Source organism: Balaenoptera acutorostrata, chromosome 2 (genome assembly GCF_949987535.1).
Source record: "Balaenoptera acutorostrata chromosome 2, mBalAcu1.1, whole genome shotgun sequence".
NCBI lineage: Eukaryota > Metazoa > Chordata > Mammalia > Artiodactyla > Balaenopteridae > Balaenoptera > Balaenoptera acutorostrata.
In genome coordinates, this window is record NC_080065.1 from 157,861,304 (window position 1) to 157,883,716 (window position 22,413).

General features: G+C 44.0%; 1 protein-coding gene across 1 annotated transcript in view; it reads right to left on the reverse strand.

The window, feature by feature from the left end:
* The window catches only part of SH3PXD2B (SH3 and PX domains 2B), a 112,511-nt gene that overhangs the window by 48,240 nt on the left and 41,858 nt on the right, over positions 1-22,413 (reverse strand). Inside the window, exons 3-4 of the mRNA XM_057541101.1 lie at positions 18,690-18,765; positions 12,103-12,179 (exon numbers count right to left, since the gene is read on the reverse strand). Coding sequence (XP_057397084.1) covers positions 12,103-12,179; positions 18,690-18,765 — 153 coding nt within the window. The remainder of the gene's footprint in view (positions 1-12,102; positions 12,180-18,689; positions 18,766-22,413) is intronic.

The following is a 22,413-nucleotide window of genomic DNA, read 5'->3' on the forward strand; positions in this document are numbered from 1 at the left end:
GGTGATGTTGCCACTGCTGGTTTGGGGACCACACACACACCCACACACAGTAGATATACACACATATATATTACAGACATATCTGGACAAATAATATGTACATATTTAGACAAAGCAATAAATTGTGAACAAGGTCCTACTGTACAGCACAGGGAACTATATCCAATATCTTGTAATCAACCATAATGGAAAAGAATATGAAAAAGAATATATATATGTATAACTGAATCACTTTGCTGTACACCAGAAACTAATATAACATTGTAAATCAACTACATTCATTAAAAATATAAAAATTGTGAACTTCATGCCATGTCATTATTCTTCTACATCACCATCTCTACTGGATACTGGGTGTCTATTAGATAGATATCTCATGTTTTATTCAACTAGCTGCTTACCGGTGAACATTTAGGTTATTTCCAACATGTCTGCATGTCCCAACTCATGGATCTGAAGTGTTAAAGTGAAGGGACTATTTTATGATTTGGGTAGAAGTTAGAAGTTCCCAGATTAACAAAAGGCTGAAACACCTGGGACATCCCAATGCCCAAGTCCATGTTAATCTGCCCTTTTGGCTCATCAGTTACAGGAGCCTCAACTGTCCCTGCCCATGGGCTGGATCAGGAGGTAGTGAGGGGCACCAAGTGGGCCCAGGCATTTATTATGCTGGTTTCTCTACTAACAGGTATTCATTCAGTGATTCAATAGACATTTTCTTTATGCCCAGCCCTGCACCGATTTCTGTGGAAACAGGACAGAATTATAGGGTACATCCCATTATGAAATGATTTGAAACAAAGACATGGCTCCAAAATGAATAAAGAGATTAGTTTAACAAATGTTTCCTTGAGCCCCCCTCTGGCACAGGTTCTGAGGATGCAAATCTGAGTGCAGTAGGGCTGTTTCGTGCACACACTCTATTATATACTTCTGTGCAGGGAGAGGGCCAGTGCAGAGGCATGAATTTAAACAACACAGGCGTGCTGTGGAGTGAGGCGGGACCCTGCTCTCTCCGCAGATAGGCCTCAGTTCCCTGGTGCCTCTCATATGCCTTCTTGCCATGCTGAGTGTTGAGTCTGGAGTGGAAAAGACGTGTCTTGTATCTTCTGTAGAAGAGGCCTCTAAAAGCTACCCCCTCACAAAGTGATTTTCCAACCCTGCCATTGGGTTATGATGGACTAATGGAAAGATGGATGGGGGTCTCCAATGTGGTACCTTCTACAAGGCTTTCAGAAGTATTTTGACCTGTACGATCTATTTTTCCAATTTTTAAAAAGTATTAATTTTTAAATTAAATTTTACCACAAATTTTATTGTGGTAAAATACACATACATCATTACCGTCTTCGCCTTTTTAAAAAAATATTTATTTATTTATTTATTTATTTTTGGCTGCGTTGGGTCTTCATTGCTGCGCATGGGCTTTCTCTAGTTGCGGCGAGCGGGGGCTATTCTTCCTTGCGGTGCACAGGCTTCTCATTGTGGTGGCTTCTCTTGTTGTGAAGCATGGGCTCTAGGCACACGGGCTTCAGTAGTTGTGGCTCACGGGCTCTAGAGTGCAGGCTCAGTAGTTGTGGCACAGGGGCTTAGTTGCTCGGTGGCATGTGGGTTCTTCTCGGCCCAGGGCTCGAACCCGTGTCTCCTGCATTGGCAGGCGGATTCTTAACCACTGCGCCACCAGGGAAGTCCCTGCTCTTCACCATTTTTAAGTGTACAATTCAGTGGCATTAAGTATGTTCACACTGTTGTGGAACCATCACCACCACCCATCCATCCAAGAACTCTTTTCATCTTGTAAGACTGAAACCCTGCACCCATCAAACAACAACTTTCCACTCCCCCTCCCCAGCCCCTGGCAGCCACCATTCCACTTTCTGTGTGTATGAATTTGCCTACTCCAGGTACCTCATATAAGTGCAATCATACAGTATTTACCCTCTAAGTGACTGGCTGATTCACTTAGCATTATGTCCTCAAGGTTCACCCACATTGTAGCATGTGTCAGAATGTCTTTCCTTTTCAAGGCTGAATAGCATTCCATCGCACGTGTACAACACATTTTGTTTATTCATTCACCCCTTGGTAGTCACTTGGGTTGCTGACCTGACATGACCTTTGAGTCAGGCTCTGACTTTAAGCCACTTCCCCTCTCCTGATGCATGACCTGGCCCAAAACTAAAGTGGGGAAATCTGTAAGGTAAGTGGACATGTTTTAGTAGTGTGCCTTCCCTGGTCACTGTCTACTTTCTACGCTGGATAAAGATAGGATGAAGGATGCTGACCTAAGGGCCTGGTATTTGTGGCTCATTGATTTTTGCTCACTGATTTTTTTTTTTTATTAGCCTTGAAGTATCTCCTGCTCTGTAGCAAATCCCCAGGGACCAGCCTTTTCCAGGCCAGAGGCAGAGAGTGGATACATCCCATTTCCCATTTCTGACCCCCTTCTCTTTCTGGTTTGGAGCAGGGAGCATTCATTTTCCTGCTGTCTTGGGGCTCCCTGTGGGTCGCTCTTTCCTCTGAAATCCTGCAGCTCTTGCAGTTGGAACCACATAATGAAGAGGCTGATTATATGCTGGACCGTGGTGTGTCCTGGCTGCTTCGTGGGCAGAAATCGTGCGGCTCCCCCCAGACTGCAAACACAACGTTCCCTTATGTTGGCTCAGCACTTGATGGCTCCCAAAATGTGTTCGTCTGCATCATGTCATGTCATCCTGAAAGGGCTGGCCCACTTTAGAGATGGTGAAACAGAGGTTCTGGGGAAGTGACCAGGACTTGAGCCCCAAACCAGCGACTCCAGCTCCTCTACCCCAAATCCAGAGGAGTTCCTCCTGCACCTTCCCACATGCCTTGACAGTGCTGGGAGGACCCTGATGCCTGGTTGAAAGTATCTGCTGGATAAATGATGTGAGGAAGAGGCCTGGCCGTGGCCACGTGGCCCTGGGTAAGCCCTGAGGTGGCCATGGTTTCTGCCTAGAGGGGGCCTCTCTGCTGAAATGGGCAGAGACCCCGAATGGACCAGTGCGGAAGGGACGACGAGGCCCATGGAAACCTCCCGACAGTGCCAAGTTCTCTTTAGGTTTTGAGCAAATCCTAGGAGGTAAAAGCCAAACCAAACCCCCAAAGCATAATACAAAGCCAAGTTACTCATAAAAGGCAGCACCAAATGCTTTGATATTTGCCCCTTTCCTGTGGAACGACAGGATAACAGCAAAAACATGACCTGGGGCATAGCAATAGTTCCGCTTCTGAAATACCCCAGAATTGTCTCGTGTTTGGTCAGTATGACAAAGAACCGCAGTTCCAAGAAAACCGTGGTTCTGTTCCGCATGGAATCCTGGCCCTTTGGACAGACGTGGCTGCTCGATGCAGGGTCAAGAGGAGAGGTGAGGAGGGCAAGTCCTGCTTGCCTGTGTAATAATGAAATTTCAGACAGATGCAGCTCCTGGTTCTGGCTCTAGCCATGTCCTATCACCTCTGAGCCTCAGTCTGCTCATCTGTAAAATGGAAATAACTAACACCCATCCTGGAGGGCTGTGCTACAGAACAAGTGAGCAAGTGGCTGTAAGGTTTCCATCATATACTAGCTGCTTGATAAACATTCAGTTAACCCTCTGGCTCTCTGGACTGTACCAAGTACAATAGTGTGCTGTGGGACTTCCCTGGTGGCACAGTGGTTAAGAATACGCCGCCTGCCAATGCAGGGGACACGGGTTCGAGCCCTGGTCTGGGAAGATCCCAAATGCCACGAAGCAACTAAGCCCGTGCGCCACAACTACTGAGCCTGCGCTCTAGAGCCCGCGAGCCACAACTGCTGAGCCCACGCGCCTAGAGCCTGTGCTCTGCAACAAGAGAAGCCACCACAGTGAGAAGCCCACGCACTGCAACAAAGTAGCCCCCGCTCGCCGCAACTAGAGAAAGCCCATGCGCAACAACGAAGACCCAGCACAGCCAAAAATAAATAAATAAATAAATAAATAAATAAATAAATAAAATTTTATATATATATTTAAAAAATAATGTGCTGCTTCCAGGGGCGATTTTAGAGTCAGCAAGGTGATTCAGTTCAATCACAACGCCTCGGCTAGAGAGAGAGAGTTTGTGGTTTGTGTCTTCAACAAAATTTTAAGTGCACAGCACAGTACTGTTGGCTATTGTACAGCAGACCTCTAGAGCTGATTCCTTCTTGCTTGACTGAAACTTCATGCCTGTTGATTAGTAACTCCTCATTTTTCCCTCCCCCCAGCCCCTGGCAACCACCATTTCACTCTCTGATTCTATGAATTTGACTATTTTAGATAACTCATGTAAGTGGAATCATACGGTATTTGATCTTTCTGTGACTGGCTTATTTCACTTAGCATAACGTCCTTAAGGTTTATCCATGTTGTTGCGTATTGCCGAATTTCCTCTTTTTTTTTTTTTTCTTTTTAAAATTATTTATTTATTTTATTTTATTTTTGGCTGTGTTGGGTCTTCGTTTCTGTGCAAGGGCTTTCTCTAGTTGCGGCGAGCGGGGGCCACTCTTCATCGCGCTGCGCGGGCCTCTCACTATCGCGGCCCCTCCCGTTGTGGGACACAGGCTCCAGACATGCAGGCTCAGTAGTTGTGGCTCACGGGCCCAGTTGCTCCAAGGCATGTGGGATCTTCCCAGACCAGGGCTCGAACCCGTGTCCCCTGCATTGGCAGGCAGATTTTCAACCACTGCGCCACCAGGGAAGCCCCCCCGAATTTCTTCTTTTTAAAGGCTGAATAGTATGCTATTGTATGTACAGGCCACATTTAGGTTGATTCTACATCTTGGCTATTGTAAATAGTGCTGCAACGAACATGGGAGTGCTAATATCTCTTCTAAATCCTGATTTCAATTCCTTTGGACAAATATCCAGAAATAGGATTGCTTGACTATATGGTAGTTCTATTTTTAATTTTTTGAGGAACCTGCACACTGTTTTTCATAGTGGCTGCATTTTGCATTCCCACAAACAGTGTGCAAGATTTCCAGTTTCTCTATATCCTCACCAACACTTGTTGTCTTGTTTTGTTTTTTTTTTTACATCTTTATTGAAGTATAATTGCTTTACAACATTGTATTAGTTTCTGCTGTATAACAAAGTGAATCAGTTATATGTATACATATATCCCCATATCCCCTCCCTCCTGAGCCTCCCTCCCACCTTCCCTATGCCACCCCTCTAGGTGGTCACAAAGCACCGAGCTGACCTCCCTGTGCTATGCAGCTGCTTCCCACTAGCTATCTGTTTTACATTTGGTAGTGTATATGTTACTGCCACTCTCTCACTTCGTCCCAGCTTACCCTTCCCCCTCCCCGTGTCCTCAAGTCCATTCTCTATGTCTGAGTCTTTATTCCTGTCCTGTCCCTAGGTTCATCAGAACCACTTTTTTTTAGATTCCATATATATGTGTTAGCATACAGTATTTGTTTTTCTCTTTCTGACTTACTTCATGTTATTGTTTTTGATACTAGCCATCCTGACAGATGTGAGGTGATATCATATTGTGGTTTTGATTTGCATTTCCCTGATGATTAGCGACACTGAGCAACTTTTCATATACCTGTTGGTCATTTGTGTATCTTCTCTGGAGAAATGTCTATTCAAGCCTTTGGCCCATTTAAAAATTGGGTTATTAGCTCTTTTTGCTATTGAGATGTATAAGTTCCTTACATACTGATATTTTGGGGATTAACCCCTTATCAGATATGTGATTTGCAAATATTTGCTCCCATCTTGTAGTTTGCCTTTTCACTCTATAGATTATTTATTTTGCTGTGCAGGAGCTTTTTAGTTTGATGTATTCCCACTTCTTTATTTTTGTTTTTGTTGCCTATGATTTTCGTGTCATATCCATGAGATCATTGCCAAGAGCCCTGAAATAAATCCATGCATATGGTTAACTGATCCTCAACAAAGGTGCCAAGAATACACGGCAGGGAGAGGACAGCTTCTTCAACAAATGGTGCTGGGAAAACTGGATATCCGTATGCAAAAGAATGAAATTGGGCCCTTATCTTATACCGTACATAAAAATCAACTCAAAATGGATTAAAGCCTTAAACATAAGACCTGAAACTATAAAATTCCTAGAAGAAAGAACTTCCCCAACTTGCTTCCTGCGAGCGTGACCAGGCTCTGCAGAGCTTCCTCTGGTAGTAAGCAACAGAAGCTGGCTAGATTAAAAAACAGTTTTTGTTGCTGTTGCATCACTGTTTTTATTTTTACTTTTAGGGTACGTGATACCAGTTTTACATTGTGGTTGTGATATAAAATTTTCTCTAAAATATATATTTTTAAAGAAGTTAAAAAAGTGAATTAATATAAAGAAAAATATTAATAATAATATAGGTAGCAGAATATGGTAAAAATCTTCAGGGGAGGTCTCAAGGGACTGGAGTCTGGTAAACACTACTGTTATACTGCTTACAGAGTTTACTTTAAAATATTAGGGTTGGCCAAAATGTTTGTTTGGGTTTTTCGTAAGATGTTATGGAAAAACCCAAATGAACTTTTTGGTCAACCCAATACTACAGCACAGTAGAGGGGGTGGGGGAGGGAAGTGTTGGGAGTTTGGGATTAGCAGATGCAAGCTATTATATATAGGATGGATAAACAACAAGGTCCTACTGTACAGCACAGGGAAATATATGCAATATCCTATGATAAACCATAATGGAAAAGAATATGAAAAAAAAAAATATATATAACTGAGTCACTTTGCTGTACAGCAGAAATTAACACAACATTGTAAATGAACTATACTTCAATAAAATAAAAAATAAAAATAAAAAAATAAAATACTACAGCACGGGCATACACACTCACACGTTCAGAGGTGTGTATGTGTGTGTGTTAGATTTAACCTACACTCTAATAATGGTGAGTTAATATCTGAAGTACCCTCATCGGGAATGAACACTTCAGCAAGTAGGAGACTCTAATCACAAGTTCTCATTTCAGAAAAGGCTACTTTGGGGCTTCAGCTATCTTCACCTCTGACCAACACTGTAGCCTCTATTTACTAGCATAACAGTTGTTAGAAATAATTTTCTTCACTGGTGAAATGAGGGGTGGCCCTTGCATGAACAGAATATGGCGAGCCCAGCATTATACATCTTTCTTCATGGTACCCTGGTTCTAGGATTCTGAATCCTCTGTGTTCTACCTCTTCTTGAAGATTTTACTGTCAGACCATGGTTAGGATTAGCTGGTCCTGCCACTAGGATACCACTGCTTCTGTCTTAAGGAAACTTTCATGCAAAGTGATGTCAGACAAGACAGCTGGTATTTCACTGAGTTTATACAACAACTTGAGAGTCTGTTTAGGGAGCTGCTTGATAACAAATGCTTGTATGTGTGGCAGGATTTGGCTGAGTCTCGTTTTCATTGTGTCTTTTGATGAACAGAAGTCCTTAAATTTACTGTAGTCAAATAAATCAATCTTTTTATGCTTGGTACTTTTTGTGTCTTTAGAAGTCCCTCTATACCTAGAGATTATGAAGATATTTTCCTATTTTTATCTTCTAAAACCTTTTATAATTACCTCTTAACATTTAGGTCTTCAATGTACTTGGAAATGATTCCATGTGTGTGCAAGGCAGGGGTTAGTTATCTTTTTTGTTTTTTCCAATACGGATACCCATTTACTGAGGAATCCTACCTTTCCTCAATGATCTACAAAGCTGCTTTTGTTAGTATCAAAGTGTCCAAATACACATAGGACTGTTTCTGGGTTCTCTATTTTGTTCCAATGGTTGTCTGTCCTTGTGCCAACACCATACTATGTTAAATACTGTAACTTTATGATAGGTCTGGTAGAGCAGAAAGTTTCTTCCTAGCTGGTAGCTAGGTTTGGGGACATCTACAGCCTTCCTCTATCTTTACCTATTGGAAACTACCAATTTCTATCAAGATAAGGCGGACAGCGATAGATCAAACTGGCTTAAGTCAGCTCACAACAATGTCAATAACAGAGACCAAATGTTACATAAAGGTCTATGCAGTCTCTAAAAGACTTCACAGGCCTTGTAACAAAAGGGATGGTTTCATCTCCTTCCAGGAGGGCAGTTCCCTTGAAGCTAAGCCCAGGGAATTTGGCCAACTAAAACCCCCAAATAACTGCTCTGCTTCTTATGATGCATTAATAGCAGGGGTGGTAACTTCCATGCGGCTCATGTAACATAAGGTAACATAAGCAGTTTCTTCCCTGTGGTTAATCCAGGTCAATTCATGATCTCTGGACCATTCCAAGCATAGCCAGATGCAGGCAGCTGCTGCTGTCCCTTATCCCTCCAAGATTTTATGTTTCCTTTTCCAAATCAAATGTCCAGGGGTTCGGGAAGCCCTGGGTGAGAGGAAGGTATGACTGGAGAGAAGTTGGGTGGGCTGGGGAAGAAGCAGGAGAGCACATTTGGGCCGAGGTTTCTGGGAAGGTACCAGGTGGAACTTGCCAGCTGGCTAAGGTGACCCCAAGGGTTCAAAGTTCTTCCCAGCAGGGCCTGGACAAAGGAATTTTAGGCTCTAGAGGTTTGGAAAAGGGCAAAGAGCAAAGATCTGAACTTTCCTCTGAGATCTGGGAGGCAGCAGTGGTGTCTTTGTGCCTGAATGACGAGCCCTGCCCCTCATCCCCATCCCTTTTTTAAGGGTATCCTTAGGAGAGAGAAGAGTCTGAGTCTATCTGCTTCTATGAAACACACGCTTAACTATTTTGGCCTCTTGAATTTGTACTTTCTTAGAGAAGCCATAAGTGGTATGCAAGTGCCAAGTCCTAAAAGGGCTGGGTTCATCTCTCAAAGTCTCGAATACTGTTATTGTGAGTAACTTTGTTGGGCCTCCATTTCCTCATCAACACGAAGGGAAAAAGAACACGTCCTCCATGTTATTGGAGGGATGAAACGTGGTCATGTCTGGTAAAGAGGAGATGGTCAATCAGGAGTGATTTTCTGCCCTTCCATGACATCTCCTGCCAAGAGAGGGGCGTCTATCCCCACGCTTTCCCCCTTCAAAAATTTTTCTACAGACATATTGAGGTATAATTTATGCACCATGAAATTTACCCATTATAAGTACACAATTCAATGATTCAAATTCAAATTATAGAGTTGGGCAACCATCACCACATTCTAGTTTTAGAACTTTTCCATCACCTCAAAAATGTCCCCAACCTCATTTGCAGTCAATCTCCATTTCCACTGTCCCAAGGCCCAGGAAACTACTGACCTGCTTTCTCTAAATTTGCCTTTTCTGCACATTTCATGTAAATGGAATCATACAATATACAGTCTTTTGCATCTGTCTTCTTTCGCATAGCATCATGTTTTTGAGATTCATTCATCTTGCAGGATTAATCAGTATTTCACTGTCAAACAATATTCTATTGTATGCCTTATTCCACATTTTCTTTATCTATTCTCCAGATGATAGACATATGGATTGCTTCCAATTTGGGGCTATTATGAATTAATGCTGCTATGAACAATTGCATCCAATTCTTTGTGCGGACAGTTTTCACTTCTTGTGAGTATGTACCTGAGAGTAATCGTATGATAAATTTCACTTTTGAAGAAACTGCCAAACTGTTTTCCAAAGTGGTTTCCATCATATGTCTCCAGCAGAATAAAAAGCTCCACTTTCTCTCACATCCTCTCCTCTTGTGTGTCTTGTTGATTACAGCCATTCTGGAGGCTGTGTAGGCATCTCATCATGGTTTTATTTTTCATTGCCCTGATGATTAATGATGTTGAACAACTTTTTATGTGCTTATTAAGCATTGCATGTCTTCATGGGTGAAGTTTCTATTCAATCTTTTGTCTATTTTTAAACTGGGTTGTCTTTTCATTTTTGAGTTGTAAGAGTTGTTTATATAGTCTCAACACAAGTCCTTTCTCAGATATATGACTTACAAATATTTTCTCCTAATCTGTGGCGTGTCTTTTCATTTTCTTCATGATATCTTTTGAAGCACAGAAATGTGTAAGCTTAATGAAGTCAAACATATCAATTTTTCTCTTTTGGTGTTATATCTAAGAACTCTTTGCCTAAACCAAGGTCATGAAGATTCTCTTTTATGTTTTCTTCTAGAAGTTTTATGGTTTTAGCTTTTATATTTAGGTCTATGATCCATTTTGAGTTGAGCTGATTTTTTATGCATGGTGTGAGGTCAGGGACCAATTTTAAAAACTTATTTTTTTGCATATGGATATCCCATGATCCCACCATTTGTTAAAATGACTACCCTTTCCCACTGAATTTCTTGGTACCTTTGTTGAAAATCAATTGAGTATAAATCTGAAGAGTTTACTTCTAGACTCTCAGTTTTCTTCCAGTGGTCCATCTGCCTATCCTTACACCAGTACTACAATCTTTTCTTTCTCCCCCCAATAAATAAATAAATTATTTATTTATTTATTTTTGGCCGTGTTGGGTCTTCATTGCTGTGCGGGAGCTTTCTCTAGCTGCAGTGATGGGGGCTACTCTTTGTTACAGTGCACGGGCTTCTCATTGCAGTGGCTTCTCTTGTGCGGAGCACAGGCTCTAGGTGCGCAGGCTTCAGTAGTTGTGGCTCGCAGGCTCTGGAGCGCAGGTTCAGTAGTTGTGGCGCATGCGTTTAGTTGCTCCATGGCATGTGGGATCTTCCTGGACCAGGGATCTAACCCATGTCCCCTGCATTGGCAGGTGGATTCTTAACCACTGCACCACCAGGGAAGTGCTACGCCAGTACTACAGTCTTGATTACTGTAGCTTCATAAGAAGTTTGGAAAATGGGTAGTACAATTTTGTTCTCTAATTTTGTTCTTCTTTTTCAAAATTGTTTTGGCTATTCTGAGCCCTTTGTACTTCCTCATACACTTTAGGATCAGCTTGTTCATTTCTACAAAAAAGCCTACTAAGATTTTGGCAGAGATTGCATTGACTCTGTGCATCAACTGGGGGAGAAATGCCAATTTAACACTGTTGAGTCTCCTAATCCATTAGTATGGAATGTCTCTCCATTCATTTAGAATTTCTTTAACGTCCCTCAACCATGTTTTGTAGTTTCAGTATATAAACCTTGTACTTCTTTTATTAAATTTATTCCTAATTATTTTATTCTTTTTGATGCTATTTTGAGTGGAATTATTTTCTTAATTTCATTTTTGGGTTGTTCCCTACTAGTAGATGGAAATACAATTGATTTTTTAATATTTGTCTTGAGTCCTGTAATCTTACTAAGCTCATTTATAAGTTCTAGCAGGTTTTTTTGTGGACTCCTTATGGTTTTCTACAATAGAATCATGTCATCCGTGAATCAAGGCAGTCTTACTTCTTCCTTTCTAATCTGTATGCCTTTTATTCCTTTTTCTTGCCTGCTTAAACCAGCTAGAATCTCCAGTAAAATGTAGATCAGAGGTGGAGAGAGCAAATATACTTTGCTTTTGCTCCTGATCTTAGGGGGAGAAAGCATTCACTGCTCCATTTTTAAGGCATTTTTTCTATTCCTACCCTTCTCCAATCAAACTGCTAGTGATTTTAAGTTAGAGGAATAAATACTAAAGATTAGGGAAGGTACACAAAGAAAAATATGCTTCTTGACATCAGCCTCAAATCAAACAAAACATAACCAAAAGGCAGGGAGGCCCCTTGTGGTTGAGAACATTTAAGGGATTGGAAGCCAGCTGCACTGTCCAACAGGGGTTGGCTGAATAACTTCTAGAACATTCATGCACAATGGAATACTACGTAACCATTAAAAGCTGGTTCAAGAAGATTTTTTTAATAGCATGGGGAAATTCTTTTAATATGAGAGAAAAGAAAAAGAGCAACAAAAATAACACATATGGGATGATCTCAACACCATAAAGAAATGCATGCAGAGAGAAAGGAAATATGTAAAAACCTTCATAATTGCCATCTCTGAGTTAAAGGATCACGGGTGATTGGTTTTTCTAATTTCTTTACATTTTTTTCACCTGTACAGATCTTTCACAATGGGCATCCTGTAGTCAGAAAAGGAAAAGGAAAACAAAGCAAACAAACAAAAAACCCCCAGAACTACCCACGGGGAAGACACGAGACACAGGGAAGTGTTGGCGTTTCTCAGACTTACCTTACAGTATTCATCGATTGGTATCAGGCGTTTGACGGCCACGTCCCGAATGTGGCTCCGTCGGAAGAGAATCTTGCCTGCAGGAGATGAGAGTGCACACAGCGTTGTAAGGGAGCAGTGACAAGCTCTCAGCAGCCTGGGAGGATGAGGACGTGGCTGCCTCTGGTAGGCCTGAGTGGTACCTAAATCCCTGGCTGCCATCCATACCTGCTGCTGGACGTCCACAGGGCCTGGATGACCCCATGCTTGGTCCTCCAAAGCCCTGTTCACAGCTCTAGTGCAAGGGCTTGAGGGAGTGGGGCTCAGTGGATAACTTTTGGTGAGATAAGGGAGGCTGGAATCAAACCAAGGAAGGAAGACCTGATGATCGGAGGTCCCCTGTCCAACTGTAAGATTCTCAGATGCCGTGAGCACTTCAGCGAACACTCAGATATGCCCTCACCCGACAGCTCAGTCTCCTTCTCTCCTCTTTTTTTGCATACTTTCTGCTCTAGTCTGATGTTTTCCCAATACTCCACACTCTCTCATAATTCTGTGCCTTTCCCTCTGCCTGGAATACCTTCCCCATCCAACCTCACCCACTACCCCTGCTGGGAAACTCTTACACACTTCAAATGGGTTAAGAGTTCCAGTCTCTTTCAGAACAGACATGTGGTTGCCAAGGGGGAGGGGGGGGAGGGAAATATTGGGAGTTTAGGATTAGCAGAGGCAAACTAGTATATATAGGATGGATAAACAATAGGGTCCTATTATATAGCACAGGGAACTACATTCGATATCCTGTGATAAACCATAATGGAAAAGAATATGAAAAAGAATATATATATATGTATAACTGAATCACTTTGCTGTACAGCAGAAATTAACACAACATTGTAAATCAACTATACTTCAATAAAATTAAAAAAAAAAAAAAAAAAAAAGAGTTCCTGTCTCTGATTGTACACATCACATTGTCGATTTACATGTCTTCTTCCTTCCTACTAGTCATGGGGCTCCGCCCAAATAGGGATTGACTGGGCTTTAGTCAACTTTTTGCCCCTGCCACATGGCACTCACGTTTGATCAATGCATGAAGGTGGATTCCACCCGCCAGGATGACAAATCCCTTCAATTCCTTCCCCAATAAGTGTTTGTAACAGAGGGCTCCAAGCCCTCCTACCACACCGAATACTAACACAGTCCATTCACTACTTGCTGGGTGACATCTGAGCCCTGGGCTGTGGTACCAGAACCTCCAGTGTGACATATGGGCAGAGCACATGGGTCACAGGCAAAGACAAGTATATAAATGATGCCACTGAGGGTCTCAGGAAATAATCTAAGATGCTGAAACATTACGGGTGGGGTTTGTTTCAAGCAAATCAGCGGGTTCCCGAGAGTCTTAAAGGAGATCCTGTCATGGGGAGATGGTGGCAAAGCTCATGCACTGAGGATCCAGACAGCATGGCCACACCATTCTGGATTTGTCACAGAGATGGGGGCCAGAAAATCAGAAATAAGACATCAAGGAGCGACAAAGAGGTGGGGGATGGAGACAAGCCCCCCTGCCACACTCATGCGGGGCGACCAGGAGGTCTCTAGGGGTCAAAAAGGAAGGCACAGGGAGACCACAGCTCTCCAGACTGCAGAGCATGGAGACCTACTAAGAACTTCACCTACTTCTGGTCCAAGGAGGTAGGTCCTGGAGAAGAATTTGGGTTACGAGGCTGGCAGGGCGAGGAGAGGTTAACCACTGATCTGAGATGGTGCTGGTGAGACTGCTGTCTCCATGGGTCAACCTTGGGTGAGCAGGGACAAGACGGTAGGAAAGGCCCATAAAGAGTTTTCATCATAGGACAGAATCGAAAGGGATGATGGGAAACAACCTATTGACTTTTAAAGATTTGCAATGCAAGGTGGTCAGGGAGATTTGTACCCAAAAAGACCATATGGTTAAGGTCACATTTAAAATAATCTGACAACTTGCTCTTGGGCAAAAAGGCACAATCAGGAAATGAAGTAGATATGGTCAACCTAATAGTAATCCTTTTTTTGTTCATTTCTATTTAATTAAAAAAGAACCCACAATGAGATGAAATACATATTCCTTATATTCTTTAATAACAAGGATCTCCTTTCTTTATAATGGTGATGGGTTTAATTCTGATGAGTGAGTCAAATTTCTGATACACCACACTTGTTAGAAGAGAAAAAAATCTAGGAGAAAATGCATCACAGGGTTCATAGTGCTTGTCTCTGAGGGTAGAAGACAAAGCCTTTTTGTGTTTTCTTTATACTTTCCCCAAAGTGCCTACTATAAACATTGATTGCTCTGGGAATCAGAAAATTTTCATGTCATTTAAAACGAAAAAAGCAAATTGTGCAGCAAAGTGGGAAGGAGTTTACAACCTGGCCTCCCTAGAACCGATGATATTCCCTCATTCACTCCCTAGGGGCAGGCTCTGTGTGAGCCCTCTGTGTGCAGGCACTGGGGGCCTGCCTTCCTGGCACTGGTGCTTTCCAACAGGGAGGGCCCCTGCTGACATTCTGGGTGGGGCAGTCCTTCCCTGGGTGGGAGTAATAATTACCACCCTCATGGGTGGGACCACTTGAAGATCAGAATTCCTAGGAGAATCCTGAACCTTCAGGAAAAATAAGAAGTGTGTGCCTGTGAAGAGAAATCCTACACAGCAAACGCTTCCTGCCCTCTAATCTATTTCTCAAAATGGGAGAAGGGGTGCCTATCAAAAACATTTTGGTGCCTACCAAAAACATTTTGGTCCCAGTTTGGTATAATTTCCCCTTCTATAAAATCAGAGGAAGGGTGGAGAGAGGGGTGTACAGGCCTCTTACTGAGAAGGCTGTGACCTGACTCGAAAAATTTATAGTGGGCATGGTGCTAGCACCGGTCCGGCACAGGCTCACCTCAGAGCCACCATGGCCCAAGAGAATTCGCCTGAGGCCCGGCCTGCAGGGGCTGGGAGAGGACCAAGAGCTCAGGCGCCTTCAACGTCTCCTGGGGGTGGGACACAATGTCACTCTTCTTCCTGTGTGGCCTCAGTGAGTCTCTGGGCACATGTCAGGTGCCCTGCCAGCAGTGGGGACAGGAAGTCCCCTCGGCAGGAGTAGCACGTGCTGGGGAGGCCACAGGCTCCACAGGGTCAGGGAGGCCCCAGGCCAGTCCCAGGGGGGTCTATTCCTTCCTGTGCTGCCTTGGGAAATGCATTTACCTGTCAGAGCCTCAGTCTCCTCATCTGTAAAATGGGAGAGCAGCCCCTATCTCTTAGTAGTCACCTCCGTGATACACCAGCACAGGGCTTGGCCCTCCCTAGGTGCTTAAAAAAGGGTAATTACTTTGTTTAAAAAATAGGTTACATGATACTGCCTTATATTCTACAAGGAAGAGCACCTCTCCTTTCCCCAACCCCCAACTTGGTTTCTTAAGACCTGCCTCCGACAGGCTAATTCATCATTCATCCACAGCGGAGTGGAGTTACCGCTCAGGCCCTGGGCTGTGGGGCAGAACAGAGTGGCCAGCGCCCCCCTGGCCGGTGCCTCCAGGTGAAATGCGGATCTGCGCCTGCTGTGAAGCTTCTGTGTGAGTCACGGAGAAGGAGGGCTAGCGAGCCCCCACCCAGCCCTCCCCTCAGGCCAGCCTTCCTGGAAGGGGAAGGGTGCTCAGAGGAGAGAACAGCCTTTGGTGGGAACGAGCAGGCTTCTGTTTTCCAGAGTGGAGGAAGGCCAAACTGTAATTCTTATTTTTCAAGCTGCATCCTCTGCCAAGTTGGCTTCCCCAGCTCTTGCTGGGATGGAAAATTGCACAGGGCTGCTCTCCCCACCCCCCCGCCTTTGTGCTAACATGAAACTCGCTTTTGTTCTGCTGACGTGGCAGTCTTGGCAGAAAACTGACCCCTAGGAGAGGGGACGTTTCTCCCACCCGTCCCTGCCCTTGGCCTCGGCCTCAAGGAAAAGCTAAGAGGTGGGCTGGGAAGGGATGCTCCAGGGGTCTTAGGGCCCAACGGGGCCTCTCCAAGCTACAAGTGGGTGTCCTGAGCAGGAACAACGGAGCCAATTCCCTGAGAACAGCATTTTCATGAATTCGTGGGTGGAAAAGGATTACGTAACCACGAAAGCTTTCAGGGGCTGGGGAGAGGGTCGGCTCAAGTTCTTCCCTGTCCTGGGAAGTTTTTCCAGAGCTGGTTTTGCCTTTCACCAGCAAAGAGTTATAACTCACTGCTTTCCTTTTTTTCCTTGAAGAAAAATATACATTTAGAGCCCATTTCAACTTAAATATCCAGATTGATCATTTAAGTAGGACTCCAAGATATGAAAGGCCCCAAAATTCCAAAGGAATGTCCCAGGACCCTATTTCTGCCTTTACTGAGAACCTTCTATGTACCAGGGAGAGACGTTTGTGAAGCAGGGGTCACTGTCCCATTTTACAAATGAGAAACTGAGGCTCAAAGGTGGGGGGAGATGTCGTATGCTTGAGGTCACAGGACTGGGCCTATTGAACTCCAAAGCACATGCTTTGGGCGCTGAGATGTGGTTACTTCAGCTGGCATACCGGCTTTCCTCCAATAAGGAAAAAAATTCCAGTGTTCTCTCCCCACGGAAGAAATAAAAACATTAGGTTTTTTTAGGCAAATGATCTCCCAGTAAATGGGGGCCTGGCAAATACATCTACCCTGTCTCTAAACTCACTCAATGATGACAATATCCAGAAGAACACACTGATGTGCTGATTGCAAAATCCTGGAGTGGGGGAGGGGAGAATGGGCTCCTGGGTGATCCATCTCAGGGCCTGCCCCCTTGTCTGCATTACGAAAAAGATTTAAAGGGCTGCCAGCTCTAAATATTTGTGATTTAGGGTGATTGTCAATTTGCCGATTACCTGTACATAAAGATACTAGTAAGTGCTTAACTGCTGCTAGTTACATATCAGGCACTTACCTAATCCTCCTAACAACTCTATCATTTAAGTACCATTATGATCTCCAGTGTGCAAATGTAGAAATGAAACTCCATGTGCTTAAGTAATTTACCCAAGGGAACAGAGTGGATGATTAGGGGCACTGGGATTTGAACCTGGGCTGTCTGACTTTGGGCATGAATTCTGAGCCCGCCATACCTGTGACTGAATCCCAGCTCTGCCATTTATGCAAGTGATTATAGTTTCTCTGAGCCTCAATTTCCTCATCTGTGAAATGGGCATAGTAATGGCTGCCCTGCAGGATTGTTCTAAGGATTAAACAAGCTAATGAATGTAAAGCACTTAGCCCAGCGACTGGCCCACAATAGAGAGCTAATAAATGGTAGCTATTATTACTTGAAGCTATAACATTGGTTTGGGTAACCCAGTTTTTTGAGTTGAAGCCTTGATGTTATTCCTTTCGTAAGAATTTTTTTTGGGGGGAAAGGGACACTGAATGTCTTGAGAGCAGGGACCAGCCATGGTTGCATGAACTCCTCCACAGTGCCTGACACTCAGAAGGTGCTTGGCCCACTCAGGCGGGTATGCAGGCAGGCAGAATTTCTTACATGGCCCCCCAAAGATGTCCCACCTTAATCTCAGAGCCTGTGAATATAACGGAATCTCACTCCTGGGATCATGTTATATGATATGCCTCAGTTCATTTCAAGAGAGGGAGATTACCCTGGATTAGCCAAGTGGGTACAAGGTAATCACATGAGCCTTTAAAAGCAGACAGTTTTCTCCAGCTGGTGGCAGGAGGGGAAGTCAGAGATTCCAAGCACAGGAGAGAGATTCAGTGCCCTGTTGCCAGCTTGAAGATGGATGAGGAATACAGGTAGCCTCTGGAAGCTGAGGGGGTCCCCAACGGACAGCCAGGAAGGAAATAGGTATCTCGGTTCTAGAGCTGCAAGGAACTGAATTCTGTCAACAGCCTGAATGAGGTTGGACGTAGACTCTTCCCCAGAACCTCCAGGTAAGTGCCCAGTCCAGCCAAGACCTTGACTTCGGTCTTTTAAGACCCTAAACAGAGAACCCAGCTGAGCCTGCCTGGACTTCCGACCAACAGAGCTGTGAGATAATAAATGGGTATCGTTCTAAGCTGCTAAATGGGTGGTAATTTGTTATGCACAACAGAAAACAAACACAGGGGGTGCGGTGGGGGGCTGGGATGAATTGGGAGATTGGGATTGACATATATACGCTAATATGTATAAAATAGATAACTAATAAGAACCTGCTGTGTAGCACAGGGAACTCCACTTTGTTGTACGGTAGAAACTAACACAACATTGTAAAACAACTATACCCCAATTAAAAAAAAAGAAAGAAAACAAATACAGTAGCCATTTTAATAGATGCCACTCACTACACAAACTGTATGACCTTGAATTATTCTCATTTTAGAGATGGGAGAAACCGAGGTATCCCAGAAGTGAAGTGTCTTGCCTAAGGTCAAGCAGCTGGTAAATAGCATAGCATCTAACTCCAAAGCCCATATTCTTAGGCACTGATTTCAACAAATGACTGAGGTCTGGTCACTGGGACAATGCCTCAAGGAGGAGGAGGGGAGAGATCTGAGAGCTGTGTTGGGAGCCCAGAGGCCCCATCTGAGAGCATGTGTCTCACTTACCTGGAAGAAAGGGAATGATCCGCTGTTTGGGGTCCTTCTGTCCTCCTTCCATGGGAAATTTGTCCAACATCTGCATCTAAATGGGGAGAATAACAAAAAAATATGATAAATGCATCTCTGACGTTTTAAAGGAATTATGTGAACTGTGTGATTCGATATATAAAAGCTCACTTTGTTCAGCTTTTCAGAAACCCAAACTAATGGGGAAGCCAGTGTCAACTGGACCTAGGATATCCATGTAAACAATTCTCTAGGTCCATAGCTGCCAGACTAGTGAAGGCTCAGAGCTGGGAGGGACCATTCTCAGTTTCCCCGGGCACTCCAGCCACAGGACCTGAAGCGTGAACAACACCCCCAGAGCCCCCAGATTTCCACAGACGGCAGGTCATCCTGTTTCCTAAGAACTGCCAGGCTGTGTTCAGGAACAAACTATGGAGACTCAATTAATCTGGTTAGGTCTATACCTGCGAGATCATGACACGCCCCTGCCCCACTAAGAATTCCCCAGGCTGGCTCAGCTCCATGCCTGGCTCTGTGTCAGGCACATGGGGTGCAGCGATGAAAAGATTCAGTGTCTAGAGAGAGACTGACAAGTAAAATGGTCATTGCAGGGTGGTGTAGGAAGCACCTAGAGAGGTAGGTGCAGGCTTGCTGTGGGGCTAGAGGAAGCACAGGGATGGGGCACCCAAAACGAAAACCTTTCATGTTTTCTGATAACATTAAATGCCTCTCTGACATTTTAAGGAATAAATGTGAAGTATCTGACTGGATATACAAAATCACCAGGATCTGCTACTTGTGGTCGGGGGAAGTGACATACCTCGGGTCTCATCCTTAGTTGGCCATAATGATACCAACTGCCAACATGGCTTTACAGATTAAAGCTGGGCTGTGTGGTCATTAATGCTGTCACCAGATTTCTGGTTCTTCTCCTGAGCGCTTGGTAGATTTGTACGTCCCCACCCCCTTGAAGTGGGAGACGTGGCCAATTAAATGTGAGCAAGAGAGACATGGCTCACTTTGGGGTGGAAGAGTTAGGAGTGGTGCTTGATTCACCACTCTTCATTTCCATCTGCCACGTGATGGCCATGCTCCAGAGTGTGGCTTCTCTGCCAGCAAGGGTCCAGAGCCCCCAACAACCTCTGATGGACATGTAGCCTGAGTGAGAAATAAACCCTGTGTACAGTGAGGCTAGTTGTCATAGCAGCATATTGTAACCCATCCTGATTAGTATATGGGCCCAGGATTCAAGCAGAAGAAAAGGGAGTCCTGAGCCTCCTGAAGTGACGGCTGAATGTGAGAGGCCTGCCCATCATTTTACCTCAAGGAGAAAGTCACCCTGGCACTCAAGATGTGTCCCTCTGGATGTGGAGAAAAGGGAACCCTTGTGCCCTGTTGGTGGGAATGTAAATTGATGCAGCCATCATGGAAAACAGTATGGAGGTTCCTCAAGAATCTAAAAATAGAACTACCATATGATCCAGCAATTCCACTCCTGGGCATATATTGAAGATACATGCACCCCAACGTTCATAGCAGCACTATTTACAATAGCAAAGACATGGAAGCAACCTAAATGCCCATCACTAGACAACTGGATTAAGAAGCAATAAAAATAAAAACAAATTCACGAGAGGGAAAAAAAAAAGAAGATGTGGTGTGTGTGTGTGTGTGTGTATACACATATACATACACACACACACACACACATATACATACAATGGAATATTACTCAGCCATAAAGAATGAAATTCTGCCATCTGCAGCAATATGGATGCACCTAGAGAATATTATGCTTAGTGAAATAAGTCAGAGAAAGACAAATACTACATGATATCACTTATATGTGGAATCTAAAAAATAATACAAATGAATGTTTATGCAAAACAGAAACAGACTCACAGACATAGAAAACAAACTTGTAGTTACCAAAGGCGAAAGGGAAGGGAGGAGGGACAAATTAGGGGTATAGGATTAACAGATAGTAACTACTGTGTATAAAATAGATAAGGAACAAGGATATACTGTACAGCACAGGGAATTATAGCCATTATCTTGTAATAACCTATAGTGGAGTATAATCTACAAAAATACTGAATCACTATGTTATACACCTAAAACTAACATAACATTGTAAATCAGCTATACTTCAATTAAAAAAAAATGATGTATCCCTCTGATAGCATAAAAGCAGCTTCGAATAGCTTGGAGAAATAAGCACAGCTCTGGTGTAGGGGGAGGGAGGAGAGACCTGAAGTGGGAGGGAAGAGAAACAAGTTTACATGCCAAGCACAGGTTAGATTCTTTAGACACATCCTCTCACGAAATCTGCAGAATACCCCTTCAAGGTGGACATTATTATCCAGGGAACTGAAGTCCAGAGGAGTGAAGAAATCTGCAATGGGCCTGCAGCCAGCAAGGGGCAGGGCCAGAGACAGAAGCCCACAGCTTCTCTGCCATTGCATCACCCGCCTCTGAGATGCTACGAAGGCAATTAGAAAGGATTGCTCCCCAGCGCTCAGGAAACAGGGCCATTTATCCAGGCTGGAGCTCCCTGCCTCCTTAGCACTGTTTTATGTGACACCCCTGTGTAGGAGGGTCAGACTCAGCTTAGCTGGCAACCCTAAAGGGCTGCCCATGAGGCTGTGGTTTTATTTGTGATTTCCAACTGGCCCCTATTCTGTGCTGTGCGGTGATGGGGAAATGCTTGGTTCACCATCATTCAGCAGCTGGTGAGGCCACAGTGGGCCTTGCTGGAAAGGGAGGCTTCCCTTTTTGAATCCCAGGAGCTTTTCAATGCTGGCACATAGTAGGCACTCAATAAAAATTGGCTAAACCAATGAATGCACCTGAGTGAAATGTGGGGGTGGAGGCAGCTTCAGATGTTTGCTGAGTACCTCCGATTAATAATATTCACGTTACTAATATTAAATAATAATTAGTAACCACTACTAACTGGTTTGACTGTTTACAGTTAATCCTTCTCAGACATATGATTTTATCTGTCCTTCATAATAATCCTGTGAAAGCAATGAACAACCCCCATGTCACAGAGGGAGAAACTGGGGAGCAGGACACAATGAACTGCTTGAGGTCACACAGCTAAGTGGTGGCCCAGCCAGTTCAAGTATCTTAATCTAAACCCCATTCTTATCCCCTAAGATCACTCTCCTAGGCAGCTTCGGAGTGTCACATGAGCATGAAAAATCAGCCTGAGACCAGGTAAGTTTCATATTCCATGCACAGGCAAACAGCATGCTTCTTTTTTTTTTTTTTTTTTTTTTTTTTTAAATGAGGATCTTGTATCAGATGCGTATGTTTGATTGATTGATTGATTGATTGATTTTGGCTGTGTTGGGTCTTCGTTTCTGTGCGAGGGCTTTCTCCAGTTGTGGCAAGCGGGGGCCACTCTTCATCGCGATGCGCGGGCCTCTCTCGTTGCGGAGCACAGGCTCCAGACGCGCAGGCTCAGCAGTTGTGGCTCACGGGCCCAGCCGCTCTGCGGCATGTGGGATCTTCCCAGGCCAGGGCTCGAACCCGTGTCCCCTGCATTAGCAGGCAGATTCTCAACCACTGCGCCACCAGGGAAGCCCAGCATGCTTCTTTTTTAAAAGCAGGGTGATTAATCAACCTTAGCTGCAGCATCGTTTTAGAGATTTATAGGTTTGGCCTAACACTACATTCTTTTTTCCTTCTCAATTTTATTTGTGAAGACAATGTTGGA